Source organism: Ictalurus punctatus, chromosome 23 (assembly GCF_001660625.3).
Source record: "Ictalurus punctatus breed USDA103 chromosome 23, Coco_2.0, whole genome shotgun sequence".
NCBI classification, from domain to species: Eukaryota; Metazoa; Chordata; class Actinopteri; order Siluriformes; family Ictaluridae; genus Ictalurus; species Ictalurus punctatus.
In genome coordinates this window covers 1,691,521-1,712,002 of record NC_030438.2, presented here as the reverse complement: position 1 = coordinate 1,712,002, position 20,482 = coordinate 1,691,521, and the positions used below count along the sequence as shown (strand labels likewise).

General features: G+C 40.6%; 1 protein-coding gene across 1 annotated transcript in view; it reads right to left on the bottom strand.

The window, feature by feature from the left end:
• The window catches only part of hs6st1b (heparan sulfate 6-O-sulfotransferase 1b), an 87,938-nt gene extending 68,550 nt beyond the window's left edge, over positions 1-19,388 (bottom strand). The window contains exon 1 of the mRNA XM_017453648.3: positions 18,510-19,388. Within this exon, the coding sequence (XP_017309137.1) occupies positions 18,510-19,030 (521 nt within the window). The 5' untranslated portion in view covers positions 19,031-19,388. The remainder of the gene's footprint in view (positions 1-18,509) is intronic.
• Positions 19,389-20,482: the final 1,094 nt, after the last annotated feature.

Here is a 20,482-nt window from a genome sequence, read left to right as displayed (position 1 = left end):
AGACTAGCGTTAACACACTGGATATTTCAGGCCTTGCTTATCTGACTTTGACGGGGGTGACAACAGATATTTGCCCTTTTCAGAATCTTTACCGTCACCCTTGATTCTTATGTCTAATGAAACACAGGCATCCGAACGAGGTAAGCGGCATGAAAAAAAAAAAAAGTAGTGGACACTACACTACTTTCCCGACCTCTGAAGTGCTGAACTGTTCACACTACATGACTTTTATCGCTTGTAATCTATTGGATGTAGTGGTGCGCACACTACACAATGAAGGCAGACAAGGCTCATATAGTACCCAATCTTTCACCTGGAGATCCCAGACTCAGCACCCCTGGTCCCCACATCCCACTTTCTCATGAAAATAAACAAAGTCTGTCTATCATAAGAGTTTGTCAAGGGAAAATGGATATGGTCATTGTTTCTAAACTATTTGGTACAGCAGCAAGAAATATGAGAAAAAAAGTGAGGGAAGGATTTGTTGTGGAGATGCAAAAAGAAATGAAAGGTTTAGAGCAAAGAAACAAGGCTAATTTTTCTGTGCTTTGCAAGGAATCATGTGGTTTTTGTTTGATTTTAGCTGTTCCTAATGACCATTTGGGTATCATATGATAAAATAAATTTGTATAGAGGCAATATTATTGTGCTCAACACAAACAGATGGAAGACAGAAATAAATTCATGATTTCCTCTTGAAGTCTCATGGCTGTTGCTCATTACTGTTCTTGTTACTTGTCATAAACGTCTCACACTACAAGATTCATCGGCACGAATTACAAGCAAATCTGAAAATATCAGAGCACCTCTTAACATACTGGCATACTGAACAAATCATGTCGGTGAACCACTCGCACTACACAAGCATTTACCATGGGGTCATGAAACGATCTGTTGCCATGCTGGGAGTTAGGGTATCAACACTTTCATTTCATTTGTTTGTTTATTTATTGATGGCCAAAGTATCATTATGGTACTGTTAATACTGTTCTTGTATTTTTCCCCATTTTCTTTTTATATATATATATATATATATATATATATATATATATATATATATATATATATATATATATATATATATATATATATATATATATCTCATTACTGTACTTCCTGTCACATATTAAAAGAAAATTCGCCATGTGTTTTTCCGTTAAAATGTCAAAAATCAGTGACTAAAAATGGTGTAACCATCGGTCACTACAACAGTCGAACATGATTCTATTGCTTAGTGCAGAAACAGAAACCTGTACAATACCCAGACTTCCTATGGAGTCTAAAGTAAGATTTCTAGACGTGTGTCCGTCATAAATAATGTTGCAATAAATTACAGACATGGTAGTGCCTTCACGATGTACGCATTGTCACAGTAAAACGTCCATGTGTGCTACATACATTTCATTTTTATACAAGCTGATTGCTTTGATGACCTTTATTTACAAGTGCTTGTGGCTGTGCAAATTGCACATGATCCTTACAAGGTCACATGACCACAACATGACAGGTACGTAGGCTTTACCTGTGCTAGGTAACAATGAACTTACCTGAAACAACCAGAAGTGTCACTTCTCTGACAAATTATTTTAAATGGTCACCTATGTTTTATATTACTCCGCTTTTTAAACTCGGGCAGTACTTGGTTTTGAAGATGATAGAAAAAAAAAAAAAGGTGTTTCATACACTGTCTTCATACCGAAGAAAAGGTACACAATCTTTATAATACAATATAATAGAATTTTGACCAACATGCTAATTCAGATGAGAAATTATCTAGGGGTATTTCTCCTGGTCAGTTTCTAGAATGTAAATCACAGCAAAATCATTTCAGATGCATACAAGCTCATACGTGCACAGTCCGACACAATGGATACAGATGGGACTAAAATCCTAGGGACGCCCAGCTAATAAGTACATGGCCCCACCTCACCAATGTAAAACTATTCGAATCCAAATAAGGCTTAATTGAGAAGAATGTAAAGAAATAAAAGCATAATTTGAGCAGGTAATCAATCACTCATATGAGAATGTATGTGTACTTCATGCACACATGTCGGAATTGAAAGTGCTCTTAAATGGCCAAGTCTTGTAAAAAAAAAAAAAATCCACCACCATGGCTTAAATTGATTTAAATTAAATTAACCAGTGCAAACAATTTTTCTTGCATTACTGATAAGATCTCAAGTTAAAAATAATCAGAATGAGATTACTGAATCCATCAACATCCCCAAGCAGCTCTAGCCATACAGTTCCCCTGTGTATTTCTACAGAACTCTGTGCACTCTCAGGATAGGCATTAATAAACTGCACTTGCTGGAGTGTAAACTAGCCTCTGGCAAGCTCGACATATGTACTTCTTTGTGCACAACAGCAGCAGTGGTGATATAAATAGTACCATACATGGATAATAATTTCACCAGTGGAATGCACATCCATCTTGTGTCTGCCTACTCCCACTCGTGTCTTGTATCCATCTCTGGAAGAATGGAGACATCTAGAATACTGCATGCCTGTCAGATGTCCTAACCTTCAACTCAGCTTGGGAGGTTTTTCCCCTCCTTCCTTCCCTGCTTGCCTCCATTCGGATCTTCTCCTCTCATACTATCTGGCTGTTTCTGGCCTTCTTGATTATACACTAGGCCAACTGGCAGGTTGAAATCATTGAGCTGCCACTCAATGAGGTCAAGAAGGTCACATGCAACTAAGTGGCAGCAGAGACAATTGTAGACAAACTGCTGGTTTGGGCAACTGCTCAACAACCATGCCTGAATGGCACATTTAAGAACAGCAAGAGGTCAGTGATGGGCATGAAATTTATAAGCTCTGTCTTGACATCCAAAGCAGTGACATCACACCTACTATCAAGTAAGGCATGCTCAAATATGGCATCAAATATCCCATTAAAGATGGGGCAAGCCAAGGTCCGCTGCCTGTTTTATACATTCACAAAGACCTGTCAGACCCATTAAGGCTGATTTACAGTGGGGGAAATAAGTAGTGTACACGTCAAAATTTATTCTCAGTAAATATATTTCCAATGAGGTTATTCACATGAAATTTTCACCAGACTTTGGTATTGACTCAAGAAATCCACACACAAAGAAATCCAAACATTAAAGTCTATAAATGATGTTATGTGTAATAAAGAGGAATGACACGGGAAAAAGTATTGAACACGCTAACTGAAATGTATTTAATACTTAGTGGAGAAGCCTTAGTTTGTAATGACGGCTTCAAGACTCTACCTGTATGAAGAAATTATTCAGTATTCAGGTGTGATTTTGGTCCATTCTTCTAAACATAGTCTTTAAATCTTGTTCAATTAGATTCGAGTCAGGTGATTGACTGGGCCATTCTAACAGCTTGATTTCTTTTCTCTGAAACCAACTGCGAGTTTCCTTTGCTGTATGCTGTGGATTGTTGTTGTTCTCTAGAATCTCCAGGTAAAGGGCTCCATTCATCAATCCTTCAATGATATGAAGTCTGAGAGTACCATGTGATGAAAAACAGCCCCACACCATGATGCTTCACGTCCAAACTTCACTGTTGGTGTAGTGTTTTTAGGGTGATGTGCAGTGCCATTTCTTCTCCAAACATTCTGTGTAGTATAGCAGACAAAAAGTTCAGTTTTGCTCTCGTCTGACCAGACTACACTCTCCCAGTATTTCATAGGCTTGTCCGAATGAGTTGTAGTAAACTTTAAACGAGCTTCGACATGCCTTTTCTTTAGTAATGGAGTCTTGCTGGATGAGCGTGAGCAGTGGAGTGCATTGCCTATTGTTTTCTCTGACGAGGGTACCTGCTGCCTCCAAGTGTTTCTGGAGCACTTTCCGAGTGGTCCTTGGCTCTTGGGCTACTCTTCAAACCATTCTTCAGACTCCCTGCTCAGAAATCTTGTGAGGAGCTCCTGTGTGTGGCCGGTTGATGACGGAGTGATGTTCCTTCCACTTGTGGATAACGGCCCCAATGCTGCTTCCTGGAGGATTCAGAAGTCTTGAAATACGTCTGTATCCGATTCCATCAATATGTTTCACATCAATAAGGTTGTGAAGGTCTTGGGAGAGCTCTTTGCTTTTACACATCATGAGATGTTTCTTGTGTGACACCTTGGTAATGAAAAGCCTTGTTATAGACCCTCAATTTACTAACCCAACTGATATTAATTTGCACAGGTAGGAGGTATAATTACTTTCTAACTACTGGCAGATTTCGGCTGGTTCATTGCCTTACCTTGCCTTGGAGAACCGCTTTTTCTTGCTTGTTCTTTCAGTCATTTTTTTCATGTGTCATTCCACTTTATTACACACAACTATTTATGGACTTTAATGTTGAAGCATTCAATACTTGTTTGATTAAACCTGTGGAAGAAATCACAGCTTCTGTGTGCACAACCAAAACACCACTGCGCCAACCAATCAGCATTTGCCTGACGCATAGCACCAAAGATACGCATAACGTGTAGGGAACACAGCACGCTAGTACGTCTTTGAGTCTCTGCTTGAGTCTCATGTTTAACCATGATCATTTATCTGCATCATGAAGCAAAGATGCTAATATGTCTTTTAGAGCAGAAGTACAAATCAGCCTTTACAAGAAGTTTTTTTTTTTTACTTAAATAATGAAACTGTACTTGATCTAGACATTGTGCATGATAAATGGAATTCATTGAGATTAGGGTAAAAATTGTGAATAGAGAGCAGAGATCAGTTCAATGCTATGGCTGTACCAACTGGCTGTACAGCAAGTAGAAGCACTCTTTGTCTAAGGAAAACAGTGCAAGCTTGTCCTCTAAGGTTTTAACAGAGGTACTGGAGAAAATGGCCAGCTTAACAAATCTGCACTGAGCAAAACTGACTCGATTCTTATACGGTATGATCGGATATTTACCTCACCACTGACTTTTTTTCCCCCCAATATAGCTTTACATGCATATAATATATTATTGTTTACCCATTAAATACTTTTGACCTGATGATTTGAGGATCTCCGCTGCTGTTCCACACAACATAGGCATGTGCTCCGGGTGTCCTAAAAGTCTCCATACACAGGGGAAATTAACACTTTTTAGCAAAATGTTTCATAGTTTTGTTTGTTTTAGGACAGCCTGTACCTTAAATAAATTGTATTGACATTTTATTATGAATGTACAGCTACTAGTTATGTTTATTTACAGTCCAGACTTCAGTTTGCAGCATTCCTCACCTCGTTAACAGCTAATTAAGCCAAACGAACACTGACTAAACACTAATGTTAGAGATTGCAGCTACAGCCGACTCGTAACCAGCTTTTTCCACCGTAATAACGTCATGTGTACACGACAGGCATAACGTGTCTTGCCACGCCCCCTTCTTTTTTCCCCTCAGCGCCACAGGTGATGTTACGGTCAATCAGCGGTAGGTACGCCAAGACACAGAAATATTACCCATGACACCACAAGCTTAGTTGTTCTGCCCATTATTTAGGATGTTGTCCTTCCACATAACGGACACAAAAGTCAGAACAAAGAGACAATATCAAAGAGACTTATTCAGACGATGACCAGTCCTGCTTTGTTAGAATTTACTAATATATCTGATGGCCAATCATCCGGTGTAATACTAATTACAATCCAGTCACTTACATGTAAAGTGTACCTGACCGTGTTTCTCTCCACTCACATTTTATTTAGAGGTCTTCCATCGATAGCCTAGTGTTAATTTGTGCAGCAAGCTTGCGGGTTCCTACCAGTGGAGGAGGAGGTGACCGATTGCCTGAGATCAACATGATAAGCTTCTAATCTATTATTAGTCCGCTTCGTTGAGATGGGCATCTTTGTATTTAAGTGAGAGACAAAAGCAGGCAATCTTGCTTGCTCACGCCCCCCTCCCCCCCTCCCGCATCTCTCTCTCTTTCTTTCTCTTTCTCTCTCACACACACACCCAAAACTGTCGCATGCAACCACGCTCACTCATACATGCGTTATCTTCCTTTTAAGGACCTCTCACTTTCATAATTAGTCATGATTTTTTTTTGTTTGTTTTTTTTTACCACTATGTCTACACCTAAATCTAACCCTAACCTTTTGTATGAAAGATTTCCTCTTGGGGAAACCTTGGGGGAAATATCCTATTCTTTTCTTTCCCACCTAGATATAAAAACAAGTGCACGCATACACACACACGCACGCGCACGCACACACACGCACACGCGCACACACACACACGCACACACACACGACAAGCTCTAATAAAAGCCTGTCTTCTGGTTAATCAGTCATCACTCTGTAATTTGTCCTTTCCAGAAATCAATCTGATCTCTGGATAGTCCAGCTTTCCCATGACCAGCCAGAGAGCAGGAAGACTGGGTTAAGTTTCAAGTCGGTATGTGCAGCTGTGGGTTCCTTATTACAGACAATGATGAGTCCAAGCTGTCAATTGTATCCTTATTTGTACAAGAGTCAGATTTTTCTAAATTTCCCACTTAACATTCCTTAAAAAAACAACTGAACAGAGCAAAGCTAGTGAATTGTGTTTTTTTTTTTTAGCCAAAGACTATATCAGGCAGTTTGTGTATGTACTAGTCTTCCATTACACAGTCTGCTCCTAGCTATACTATACTTTATAGTTTATATGTAATTTGTAATTATGACGATATTTCAGGACTTTAGTGAAAAAAAATAAAAATAATAATAATAATAATAATAATTCTTGCCTACGTTGTTTCTGGCCTGGCTTCAAATGACCACTGGGCTGATTTGGTCACATTTCTTCTCATTTCTTTAATTTTGCCTCGTCACTCCCTTTCCTTTCTTCCTTTCCTCACTTCTTAGCACTTCCTTCCGAGGAAGTGTAGAAAGGACGCGAGAAAAAGAAACGAGGACGGGAGGAATCAAGAACAAATGGATTGACCAAATCTCAACTCACTGAAGCATCATTTTAAAGTGAGAGTTAAAGTCAATTTATTTACTGAAGTCACCAATTGATTCAATTATTGTCACATATGTACATCATAGAGTTACGGGCTATTCGGACGGGACTAGTTTTATACGGGGAGGTGGGGTAATGTAACGTAATTACTTTTTACGGACTGCGCATTCCTGTACCAGCGAAGATTACGGCGTCTTTTACCTTCTATAAAATGGCCTGTAAAAATAACCCCAGGTTAAACTAACTCCCGTGCTGATGCGCTCTCTGTATTTTCTTTTGAGGTAGTTGATTCGTTCTCGACATTTAGTCCAGTCGCCAAACGCCACTTCGTTTGCTTCGTTGGTGCCATGATGTCGTATTCTCAAACACTGAGGTGCAGCACCATGATACATATGACGTACAGGGCTGCCGCGATGGGCCGTCAGCACGTAAACGACTACAGAAATTGTTGATCTCTTGTGACTTGATAAATATCACACACGTCTGCAGTAACAATTACTTTACAGCCATATGACCTGAAAACCAATCCGGTCCGAATAGGGCTTTAAATGATGTTAGAGCCAATTTCTCTACAATTTTGAAATATTTATTTTAACACTGAACGTTTTTTTTTTTTTTTTTTTTTTTTAAATTCCAGCAGGCATAGGCTACAACAAGGCACAACAGAACTTTAAATAAATAAATGAGTAAAATAAAAATATTTTGATGTGCTCGTCTTTGAGCCCCTTGAATAGCCGATGTTGGGCCTGTAACTGACTGCTGAAAGAATGGAACACTCTGTAGCCTACAACTAAAAAGTGCATTAAAAAGTGCATTTACGAGAGTGCAGAAAAGTGGATGGACCCACAACAAATGAAGAATTGTCCCAGACATGTGCCTACTTCTTTAACAGCCATACTTACATCTTTCTCTGACACTTTATAAAATGCTTCCACACTGCCGACATGTTGCGCGTCTCACTCTGGTTGCTAGGCTATTTGGTCGCGTCATCAAACACGTCATTGTTCGGTCGAATTTATTCGGAAAATGCTTTTTTTAGCTATTTTCGGCCGGAGAATTTCGGCTGCCGAACATTCGGTGCGTGCGTACTGACGATGAAAAGGAATTTCACCGTTTAGCACAACAATGACCCGAAGCATACATCCAAATCAACAAGGAATGGCTTAACCAAAAGAAGATCAATGTTTTTGAATGACCTAACCAGAGCCCAGACCTGGCTCCAACTAAAAATCTGCGGGGTGACCTGAAGCCGGCTGTGCACAGGAGATGTCCTTACAATTTGATGGATCTATATTTAATGTTTTTGCAGGAAAGAGTGGGAAAATGTTGCCAAGTCAAGATGTGCCATGCTGAGAAGCTCTTACTCAAAAAGACTGAGTGGTATAATAAAAGCAAAAGGTGCTTCAACAAAGTATTAGTTTGCAACTAGTTACTGTAAGCTTTTTCCCCTCCAAAAAAAGTTTGATGTTTTTCACTTTATTTATTTTTTTTTTTTTTGCAATTTCACATTAAAGGTGGGGAAAAAAAATCTGGTATGACTTCACTTCGCTTCATTCTTTTACTTCACAAAAACCTGCCATTTTAACAGGGGTGTGTAGACTTTTGTATCCACTGTACGAGTACAGTACAGCAGCGGCTCCGAGCGCTAAAGGGATTTGCATAAACTCCATAGTCTCCTTTGGTTTCGAGAGGTTTTAATCCCCACTGATCTGATTGGATTAGCACACAAAGGGCTGCCCGTAGCCAATCAGAGTGACAAACACACACACGCACATACACTGTTCTTCAGGTACCACACCTTTTGCTGTTTGGTCCCAACATCATGACAGAGTTGAAACTCTACCCCATTACCTGAGCGCTCCCGGCTATGAACGTGAGTGAACTGAGAAGAGTGATCTGCACCTTCGTATCCGCCAACATGTGCACACACCAAAACCGCTGTGGTTAGTGTACCAAGCAAGAAACACTAAGCCCAAAATGTCAAAATATTAAGCTTTTAATGGTCTTAACCACAAATCATTAGTCAGGAAATTAGCAAGAATTAAACAAATAGAACAAAAATGTAATTTAGCATGGTAAAGGGATAGCATTCTTTAAATGTTCTAGCCTTAAGGGTGAACTTGCGGACGGCTTCGTATTTTTACTGTATTTTTATTTATTTGATCTCACCACCTGCTGCACTGCACACACCAGCCAAGCCACCATTTGGATGAATGGCTTTTACTAGGTAGGTTAATTAGCATGCATCAATGACAATGTTTATGAAAAAACTGATAGAACACTGATAAAACTGAGTAAAGTCCAGTGTAAAGCTGTCATATAATTCTCCTGCTATAGGTAGGAAAAAAAATAAATAAATAAATAAATAAATAAATAAATAAATTTTACCTTGCTGTTAAACATAATAAGAGAAAATAAAAGATGCTAGCTAGATTCAATTAATATATTTTACATGTGAACGTCCCATGTTGACTTTTTATTGAGGACACAAACAATAAATCCATCCATCTTCTATACCACTTACTCCTTTTCAGGGTCGCGGGGCCTATCCCAGGGAGCATGGGGCACAAGGCGGGGTACACCCTGGACAGGGTGCCAGTCCATCGCAGGGCACAATCACATACACATTCACACACTACAGACACTTTAGACACGCCAATCAGCCTACCATGCATGTGTTTGGACTGGGGGAGGAAACCGGAGTACCCGGAGGAAACCCCCGCAGCACGGGGAGAACATGCAGACTCCACACACACAGGGCAACGGTGGGAATCGAACCCCGGACGCTGGAGGTGTGATGCGAACGTGCTAAGCACTACGCCACCTTAGTCTGTATTAATGCACTAGCATTTATACATTAATGCCTTGCTATGTTATGTTAGCTAGGTCTTAGAGTTAGTGTTAACTAACAGCATTTTTAACCTAGTCACCCCTGTGGATTAGCTAATAAATTTATGATTTGTCCACCCCTGTGAAGTCAGGCAAAATTGTAAATTTTCACAAATTAGGCCACCGCTCAGAGTCTTGTTCCCAATAAATGAGTCTTTTCTTCTGGGACACAGTAACGGTATGATTCAAGTAAGGCACTCGTGGAGTTCCAATTCACGCTCGGCTGTGAGACAGGATCAGCAGGAGTATGATGAAAATGGCCCAATTACTGTCATACAATGACCAAATGAGTCTAAATGAATTAAGTGTAGTAAATTAAAAATCGTACATATTCTGATCCATTGAAAGTGTAAATTGCGCCGCAAAATGGATAGTCATTTCTTCCCCCTCATTCTTTCCCTCCCCGGCTGTGATGAAAATAAAATGTATAAAAATAAAAAATAAAAAAAAAGTGTGAATGCTGAAAATACAGCAGCACTGGCGATTTCATTCCAATAAAACATTTGAATGATTTTTAAAGCCTGAATAGAGGTGAGTGTTCGTGTAATGGTCCTTGGAGGTGTTGCTGTGATGGGGAGTGAGAGAGAGAGAGAGAGAGAGAGAGAGAGAGAGAGAGAGAGAGAGAGAGAGAGAGAGAGAGGAAGTAAAAGTGAGGTATAGTTAAAGAGAACTTGCTCCTCATTTGTCTCAGTAGACAGGCAGTTAAGGGCTTAGCAAGCTCTGTGCCAGCTCAGGCTGGCTTGTCCTCAGGCTTCATACTAAATCACATCCTAGAGCCAACTCTGCTATTATTACCACCAGGACGCACCTTTCTCCAGAATTACACCAGCAGGCCAAAGAGCATTCAAACCCATCGAGAGGCTATCTATAACCCCTGATCCCAGTGCTCTCCTAACCTTCCTTTCATAATCAGCCTCCAAGCTTTTATACTGCCCTGTTTTAATAAAGTACATGCCCCATTTGCCAGCCTCATCTCCACTGAAGGTGAACTAAAAGTGCCAGTGTCCTTCATGCTTGATTGAACTTTATTTAGTACTTATACAACGTCGCTGTTGAATTCTTGATTCCAATTGGTCGGGAAGTATCGATTAACTTCTTTTCGCAGCAGCAGTGTTGAATTCTCAAATCAGAAAGTGTTGATTAATCTCCTTAACAGCAGTCTAAGACTAATAATAATTTGGAAAAACGTCTAACCCTTGATATGGTGAAGTTTTCCGTAAGCAGACATTTACTCTAATTTATGGAAGGATTCTTTGGAAAGTGTCAGTGCTTTGTAACGGTCAGTAAGTTTTCCGACGTGGGAAAGAGGGCTTTCCAGTCTGTCAGTAACATGACAAGCTGTGTTTATTTGTTTCATTAATTTTAAGATTGAGGAAAAGGAAAAAGTGATTGAACAACTGTTTATAGCTTCTATAAAGTACGTAATAACAGGAATTAACTTCTCCTGTGAACACTCCATAACATTAAATGTAACTGTAAACGGTTAAAACGTGATATTTCGTTCATTATAGAACGGTTAGATCCGGTCCACTCATATGATTGGTCAAGTGGCGTTCCAAGAGTGCTAATATTTAGTATAACTGCACTGGGAGGTTTCACTCCATGTATAACTCTGTATGAAAATCTGTGTTCGCCACATAAAATTCCATTTCCTAGGTCGAAATGGTTACTACAGTAGTGTTTGCAACATCAGCAGCAGCCATGGCAAACAATACATTTTTATGAATATAACATTTGAGTTATCACTAGAGCTGCAACAACAAATCGATAAAATCGATGATAATCAATTATGAAAATTGTTGTCAACGAATCTCATTATCAATGGTCTGCGTGCGGCACAGGGTACATTTACTCACTACTCTCAATACTAAAGTCGTGTCCCAAATGACGTACTATACACTTACACTATGCACTACGTACTCTACCATCTAGTGTATGGATCTTAGAATGGTAATATCATCTCAAATATATCACTAGCGGTTTTTTTAACTAACCAGAAGTATAAGCAGCTTCCTAGTCAGTGATGCATGACATCATACGCATGTCATGAAACACCGCTAGCTTTAGCAGAATCCCAGAGTGAACGACAATGACTTTCTTCAGTTTACTTTCTGTCAGCGTTACCTTTTATTCCCAACATGACCTCAGTCCTCATCAGACGGAGGCGAAATCGTCACGTGACTGAGGAAGAAAGTCCTCTAAGGCAGGGGGGCATTTTATATTAAACACCGCGGAGATCAAACAGTGCTGCACGAGCACAAACTTATGTTTATATCCAAAATGCTCCACTGTGTGCAAGGGGCGGGGAAACTGGTGCGAGTTGCTTAAAAGGTTTAGTTTAATTTAAGTTTGTCATTATATGCTGTATTTGTGCACTTACAGTGTAAATTCTGTCGTTTATTATAACGGAAGTGATCTATTAGTAACGAGGCCGCGTTGCCGATCACGCGCAGTGTTGATACAGAGTGGGAGTGTGAGTAAGATCTGTAATGTCTCATTAAACCACTATGATCAAAAGTAAACACAAGTAAAACAATATGTCTAAAGGCAGTGAGGAACAGAAACCACAAGGGGCAGTGAAAGTGAGTTTCATTATTAATTTACTGTAGTTCAATTCGGTGCTTTTTGTGCATCCATAAAAAGTAATGCAGAAATACTATAAAATTTATTTTACTTCATATTGTATATAAGTATTTATTCATTATTTTTTCATGGATGCACAAAAAGCACTGAATTAAACTACAGTCCTAAATTAATAATATATACTGTGTGTGTGGAGTTTGCGTGTTCTCCCCGTGCTGCGGGGGTTTCCTCCGGGTACTCCGGTTTCCTCCCCCAGTCCAAACACATGCACGGTAGGCTGATTGGCGTGTCTAAAGTGTCCGTAGTGTATGAATGTGTGTGTGAATCACTGCGCCCGGGGGCCATCTTCAGTCGTCTTGACTCTGGATCATGGCGGTCACCGGGCAGTGAGAGTGAGGCCGATGCTGTGCAAGTCTTCCTCACTTTAATCCAATTCACGCGCAAGTCAAGTTCCAGTCGTGTTCTCCTTAATGGAGGCAGAAATGGAAACTTCGGTCTTCGTCGAAATCGACGGACGAACTCCTTGTGTGTGTGTGTGTGTGTGTGTGTGTGTGTGTGTGTATTGGGTTCTTTTCTGTTTTGGACAAACAGCTGTGTAAAGTTTTATTCTGCAGTTTATACTGTAACACTCGGTTTGTGGATTTTATTTTAAATAAACAAAAAAAGGGTACTGAAAGCTTGCCCCGCCCCCATCCGATTAATTGAAAAAAATAATAAACCAACTAATCGATTATGAAAATAATCATTAGTTGCAGCCCTAGTCATCACAAATATGAAAGATGAAGATGAAAAGGAAGAAGTGAAGCCAATTTCACTATTAACACCTTTAACCCTCATCCTACCAACATATTTAACATACAAGGACTCCCGACAGGGGGGACCCCAAGAACAAACTACTGTAATGAACAACCACCATAGCAAAATGTTAATGTTTTAAGAACAAATAAGTTTAGCTATGTAATTAACGTTGTCTGAAAAAAAATTATCATCATCATTTTAGGAAAGTTACAGATAATTTGCATATTGTGTAAAATGAAAATATATACTTTCCTTTATCTATAAAATATATACTTTACTTTAATATAAATTGCAGCTTTTATACCAAGTACAATCCACATCAGTACTTAGAAGCTTATTTAGTTTATCATGTAGTTCTCAGTAATTTCAAGTAAACATTATTTGTGTTATATTTACATGGTGAAACCAACCGGGGTCATTTTGAGGCCAATGTAAAATAATTGAAATAATCCCACAGTCATTCAAACTTCAACAGATTTTTATTTCATTTGTCTTTCAATACAAAAGTAGATAGAGACCTTGGACCTTGTAATTCAAATTTAGATTTTTTTTTACATTTTTACATAATATAAAATGAATGGTGTTTACACTGACCCATGAACACCACATGCTACAGGCAGTTATAGCACACGATTTGGCTCATGCTATGATCAGGGCATACTGGCATGTGACAAGAGGAGCAAACATTTGGTACCTTCGTCTGTGCTTTTTCCTACACTCACACCAAGTCCTTAATGGCAGGGTCCGAGTCAAGTCCGGCCGAGTCCAGAAAGTAACGAAATTGAAAAAAGGTTTTAAATTGCGATTGTAAACTCAACACTGAGCTGTTAAATTAATACACATAAATGTAACAAAAAAATACCACTGTTACATCTTCCATCTATTTTCTGTTCCGCTTATCCTTACTGGGTCACAGGGAACCTGGAGCCTATCCCAGGGGGCATGGGGCACGGGGCACCCTGGATGGGGCGCCAATCCATCACAGGGCACAATCACACACACTGTGTGAGAAATTCATTATTTTCTTGTTATCTTAAAGATAAAAGAAAAAAAAAAAATCATTAACAACATAAAAGTCTTTTCGTGTTACACATGATGCGGCCTCGACTGTACTTGGGAAAAATTTCCGAGTCCAAAATGTCCGGAGTTTATCTCAGCTTCGAGTATAAATTCACCAGAGCGCATGACAAGTCCGAGTTTGGTCATAATTGGACTCGAGTCCGGGATCGAGTACCGCGACTTTAACGAGGACTCCTGAAGGCATTCAAATCAGCTCAAGAGTTCCGATGTCTAAATCAGTTCCAATGTGGAAAAACCCAAACGTTTAACATACGACCACATCTCTTTTAGAAAACAGATACATGGGACAACCCTTACTACATTCTACTCACCCAGAACATTCTTAAGGCAATAAAGTGAGAGAAGAATAATGCTATTTGCTGTGTAATTATTCAGTCAAGCAGCTGCTTAGCCTAGCACACAGATGTTGCACACAACTTGCTGCTAGTGGCTATGGGTTAGTGTTACAGAACTCAATTGCTGTGTTTTTAATGGGGGCAATAAAAGCTGCGTCGAAGTGATAAGTGACTCACCTAGTAAAATCACAGCAAACACTCAGAGGGGAGGCCTAATGTTAGGTTTCATGTGGTTAGGGGCCTTAAGAACCACAACAGGATCATTGCAAGGGAAGGATGTCGAGGTTCTTCCCTGGTTACACAGTTGACGGTTCAAAGAGTGAGAACTTTTGAGAGAGACCTTCACTTTCAGATACAGTTCACTCTCTTATGAATGGAAGGTTTTCATACAACTAGAGAACAAACGAACAAACAAACAAACAAACAAAAACAATATATACATATTGTGAAAATGTAAACAGTATTCCAGCAGTGACATTTACTTGAAGACGATATAAAATTGTAGGCAGGCTTACTATTAAATTAAATCAGGAGCAATTGACAAATCAAAGCAAATGTTGGGGAAATTCAACTCCACTCAATTCAATTTTATTTGTGTAGCACTTTTAACAACGGACACTGTCTCAAAGCAGCTTTACAGAGAGATATGAACACGGGATACAGATTTTAAGCGTGTGGATTTATCCCTAATGAGCGAGCCGGTGGCGACGGTGGCGAGGAAAAACTCCCTGAGATGTTAAGAAGAAGAAACCTTGAGAGGAAGCAGACTCGGAAGGGAACCCGTCCTCATCTGGGTAACGACGGATAGCGTGAAAGTAAAGGAAAGCTCATTATGGTTTTTATATGAAATCTGTTTTGTTGAACTAATACAATGTTCAAGATGCCTTTTGAATTAATCAGTTACTCAATCAGTTTTTCATCTTATACTAGAACATCTACACTGTATATAAATGCACCCTGCAGCTTAATAACTCAAAATCCAGAGCTGCCCCCACTACTGCCATTTATCTGCCATCGTGGTCCACCTTATCCTGAGACGCTAATCTTCAACAACAGCCCTCAGTCTTCTGGTTAAGCCACACTGTCTGTGTGTGTGTGTGTGTGTGTGTGTGTGTGTGTGTGTGTGTGTAAAACATATATTACTGCGACTTTACCCCCAGGACATGCCCATAATCCTTACTGCACACACCATGATGATCATAATGAGCTTCTGCAGCTCCCATAAAACCCATTAAAGAGCAGGAGATTAATCCAACACTCACTCACACCAGAACTGAAGGACCATTAATAAGCCAACCACTAAAGCACTATTAATAAAAATATGATATTTCACTAGAAATTGGGGGGGGGGGGTAAAAGTACACTTGCTGTTTGTGCTATGGGGGAAAAAAAAAAAAAAAAAAAAAAAAACACAACAGGATTATTTCCCTTCATAACAAACCCTGGAAAATGTCAGGTTCTAGGCCATACACAAACAGTTCATCAGGAAGCTGCAAGATACACAAAACCCATCTGGAGGCCATGATAGGTGCACTAGTTTGTCTCGCTCAAGTTTGTGATGTAGCCCAGATTATGTTTTTGCTTAACAACTGATTAAGTCAACCAGCGGTGTACAGTTTTAGATCGGTTAATCTGGTTTTTAGACCCTACTCATCCTTGCGATTGAACATAACCACCCATGAAATGCTCACTTTCTGTCAGCTTTGTCTTCTGCACCGAAAGTGTACCTTCCGTCATTCCTTTTTTTCCACTAAATTACCACTGAAGACAGGTTTTCTTTTTTACGCGCGACGGCGAGCCTCATTTCCCTAAACCAATCACTCCAGCTGTTTGAAAGACGATGTGCATCATATGCAAGAACAAACATTCGGAGGTTTTAATGAGCAATGAATAACTTCCTTCTGTTGGTGAACGAAGAGTTCGGCTCATTTCTTGAAGACTAAAGGGATCGTGAAGATTTTTTCCCTCCAGTAACCGGGCTGAGGAGTGTCTGGAATTTTAACATCGTATTTGTTTTTTCAGGACGCATACGATGCCACTGTACATCTTACAAAATTGTAGGCCTGGAGTCTTGCCATATTCCAGAGGCTCATGACAGGAAATCTCCTTTTTTTTTTTTTTTTTTTTTGCTGTTGTTGCATTATTGAGACATTTCACAGAAATGACTCAACAGGACACACCATTAAAAGCATTACAGAAACCTCTGTAAGAACGCTCATCTACAATAAGCTGTTTTACTGTATCAGCATTTCCTGGAACAGGAAGCAGAGTCGAACGGTTCTGTGATCATTTTTTTTCTAGGAATCTACAGGTGTCTTCAGTTTGTTTCTCTGGAGAACCATTATAAATGCCCTATATTCAGGCCTACAAAAGAGGGCTTCCCTTTAAGAAATGGTTTGAAATAGAAGTGTTAACCATCCAGCAACGACTTGGGGAACCCTGATAGTGGACAACACATGGAACAAATACCAACACTGCTACACAATTCGGTTCCCTGCATTTGTATTATAAACTAAGTTTGTTTAGCATTTTAGACTTTCATTTTCATTTCAAGGAAAAACGACCAGGCTGAGGAATGCCCTCTGGAATTTTAACCTCATCGTCCTGTTGTTGCTTTTTCCAGGATTCATATGATGCCGTCAGACCTCTTGCGAACTTGTAGCCATAGAGCTTTGTCATATTCCAGAGACTCATTACTCAAAATCTCCCTCTTTTCTTCTGCATGAATGCAGTCATTTTGGGTAAATGAGAATGAGAAATGCCTAATATGACACAGACATGACTCTATTTAACATTAGAGTAACCACTATGAGATTTTTAATCCTCAATGAGCTGTTTTACTGAGAACAGTAATCAGAAGCAGAGTTTACAGATCTGTGATGCAATATCTTTTCTTTTTTTTCTTTTTTTTTAAAGAGGGGGGGGGGTCACATTTAGCAAACTATAGGGTTCTTTATTTTGTCACTCTTACAAAGGACTTTGTCAGGCGTACAAAAGACAGCTTCTCTTATAGAAATGGCTTCAAATGTAATCTTGCAGGATGGAACGAGTAACCATCCGCAGACACCTCGAGGAACCCTGCACTCTCGGGGGGAGAAAAAAAAGGGGGGGGGGGGTACTAAACTGTTCTTTCCTTGTCACTGGGGTGGTACACTCAAGCACACACTTTGTACCTTTAGCAGGTATCTTCTAGATAGAAACTTGTATCCGGTGTACCTTCAGAATCTTTTACTCTAAAAATACTTCATTCCTACTCATCTTAAATCATTTTAAACGGTGCACTCTATCCACATTTCCAGGTACAGGTATATCCCCAAACAGGAAAGGTACAGTTTAGTACTATTTCGTGTGTGATGGAGCAGGGGTTCCCAAACTTTTCCAGGGCGAGACCCCCCAGATGCCATAAACATTTAACCGATGCCGCCCTTTTGCAAGACGTCTTTAAAACACATTAAAAATCCAGACTTCTGGATCTCGATCACCCTTTTTTAAATTATTATTATTAATAATAATTACATCTTACATCGCATTAGGAATTGATTGTGTGTGTGTGTGTGTGTGTGTGTGTGTCTTTGTCTTGAGAGTGAAAAACAGAAAAACATACATTTATTTATTTTTCACACCAAATTGTTGATGTGACCCCCCCCCCCCCCCCCCCCCCCCGGGCGCCCCACAAGGGGCCCCCACTTTGAAAACCACTGTGCCAGTGTATAGTACAATGAGAAACAACAGGTATGTGTGTAGACTGTTGGACTGACATGAACAAAACCCAGTAAACAAGCCAATCGCATCCATGCTCAGATCTCAGAATTATTCTAGGCGAGACTTCCAAGACAACCCTAGAAGCTGCTTATGGACTCGGGCAGCTTTCGAATTAAACCACATTTGGGATTCAAATGCACGGAGAACAGACGCTCACCTCAGTTTCTTTGTTTTGCTCTCCTTCCTGTTGAGGACTCCGGGCACGCAGTTGGTCAGTTCGGTCCAGTCCGCGTGCAAGCCGCAGCTCCAACCGGTAGAAAAGCGCGAGAAGAGCCAAGTCTCCTTGCGGTTCGGCCGGTAACAAGTGCACTTTTTCTGGCCCGGCCTGCAGTCGCACGGTACCTCCAACCGCACGTTTTGTACCAGGTGCCGTCCGAATGTAGTGCCGCCGGTTTTCTGGATGTGCAGGAACACGATCACGTCCTCGCCCTTGATCTCGAAGTCCACACTGCGCTCCAAGTCCCGCACCGGGAAGTAGTACTTTTTCACATAGTGCGGATCCGGCGTGGGGAAGATCGTCATGTCCTCCTCGGTGAGGTAGCCATGCGCCGGCGAGCCGAAGTTGATCGCACCGGGCGCTACGTACTGGTACAAAATGAGCATGAAGAACACGGAGCCAACGACGATCAGCACGAATTTGCTGGCCCGCTCAGCCATGGTCCTTCCCGCGATGTTCATCTGTCACCATGTCTCACACAGCGGGGTCTCGGGTAGCGGATTTGGCTCGGTGCTCGTGCCCTCCATAGATCAACGGGACCGCGGCGGCTCAGTAGTCCGCGGCGCGCGCACACAGATTAAACCCTGACACATTGTTATCCACCAAGATCTTGTCTGGCACGAGCCTAGTCCAACCGGAAGTCTGAAACAACACGAGCGCAAACAGGACTTTAGTAGATTGATTGTGCTTCCGCGGAACCGCTGCCGTCTCCTACGGCTTCCTTGTCTTGTGTGATCATTGTGTAGCGCTCGAGCGAGTGCACAGCGACACCCACTTACTTACTTACTTACTCACACACACACACACACACACACACGCACACAAAACACGGTTGACGGAGAGTAAAAGCAAGCCAAGCAGTTTAATACTCTGGTTGGTGTCCCACGCCGACAGTGTATTTGGAAACTAACTCACCTGTGAAAGTGTCACCTTTTACATGGGATGATTTAAACTAAGTAAATATAAATACATAATCATGGCCATCAAAAATGTACTAGACCTACTGTAAGAATAAGAGTAAGATGAAGAATAATTACCTTTGACTACCAAAGCAGGGTCACAGGGAGCCTGGAGCCTATGCCGGGGGACTCGGGGCACGAGGCGGGTGACAACCTGGACGGGGTGCCAACTCATCAAAGGCGACAATGACAGAGCCATTCTCACACTACGTACAAGTCCAGATTCCGGTCGGCTTACAACACATGTCTTTGGACTGGGAGAGGAAACTGGAGTACCCGGAAGAAACCCCCGAAGCACGGGGAGAACATGGAAACTCTGCGCACACACGGGGCAGAGGTGGGGATCGAACGCCCGACCCTGGAAGTGCCAAGCGAATCAAGTAGGACAGTATGGACATAGAAAATAATATAAAAAATCATTTAAAAAAAATTAAAATAAAAAATCAACCTGCATACTATTAACCTCCTGAAAGCACTGGGATAATCACAAAACACGTACATTTTGCAAGAACGTGTGTCTTACCAAAATAAGACCAAAACATTAAGAAGGTCTGTATAACGATCATGGAGATTTAAAGAACCTACAAACATTTCATATATTTCAAGCGTAGCGTGTAAAAATGTTCCTTATCAATAGGGAAGAAACAGATAACAAGCTGTAGATCACAGACAAAATGGCACGGTGTCGATGAACACCTATTCAGAACCATAAAATTAAACACACGACAGACTGGGAGGTCTCTGGCAGTCGCTTTGAAAGAGGCTGTTATGCTGAAAAAGCCTGATGGAGGCGCCAGACAAAGGCACATGACTTCACAGTTTTTACAATTGCTACCAAGCACTGTACACCAAAATTCACTTTTTATCATCTCTTCACAGGTGTTCACACTGCAACTATCAAAACACCGCCGTCCAGTCTCAAAATAAATGCCTTCATCGAAACACTACTACATT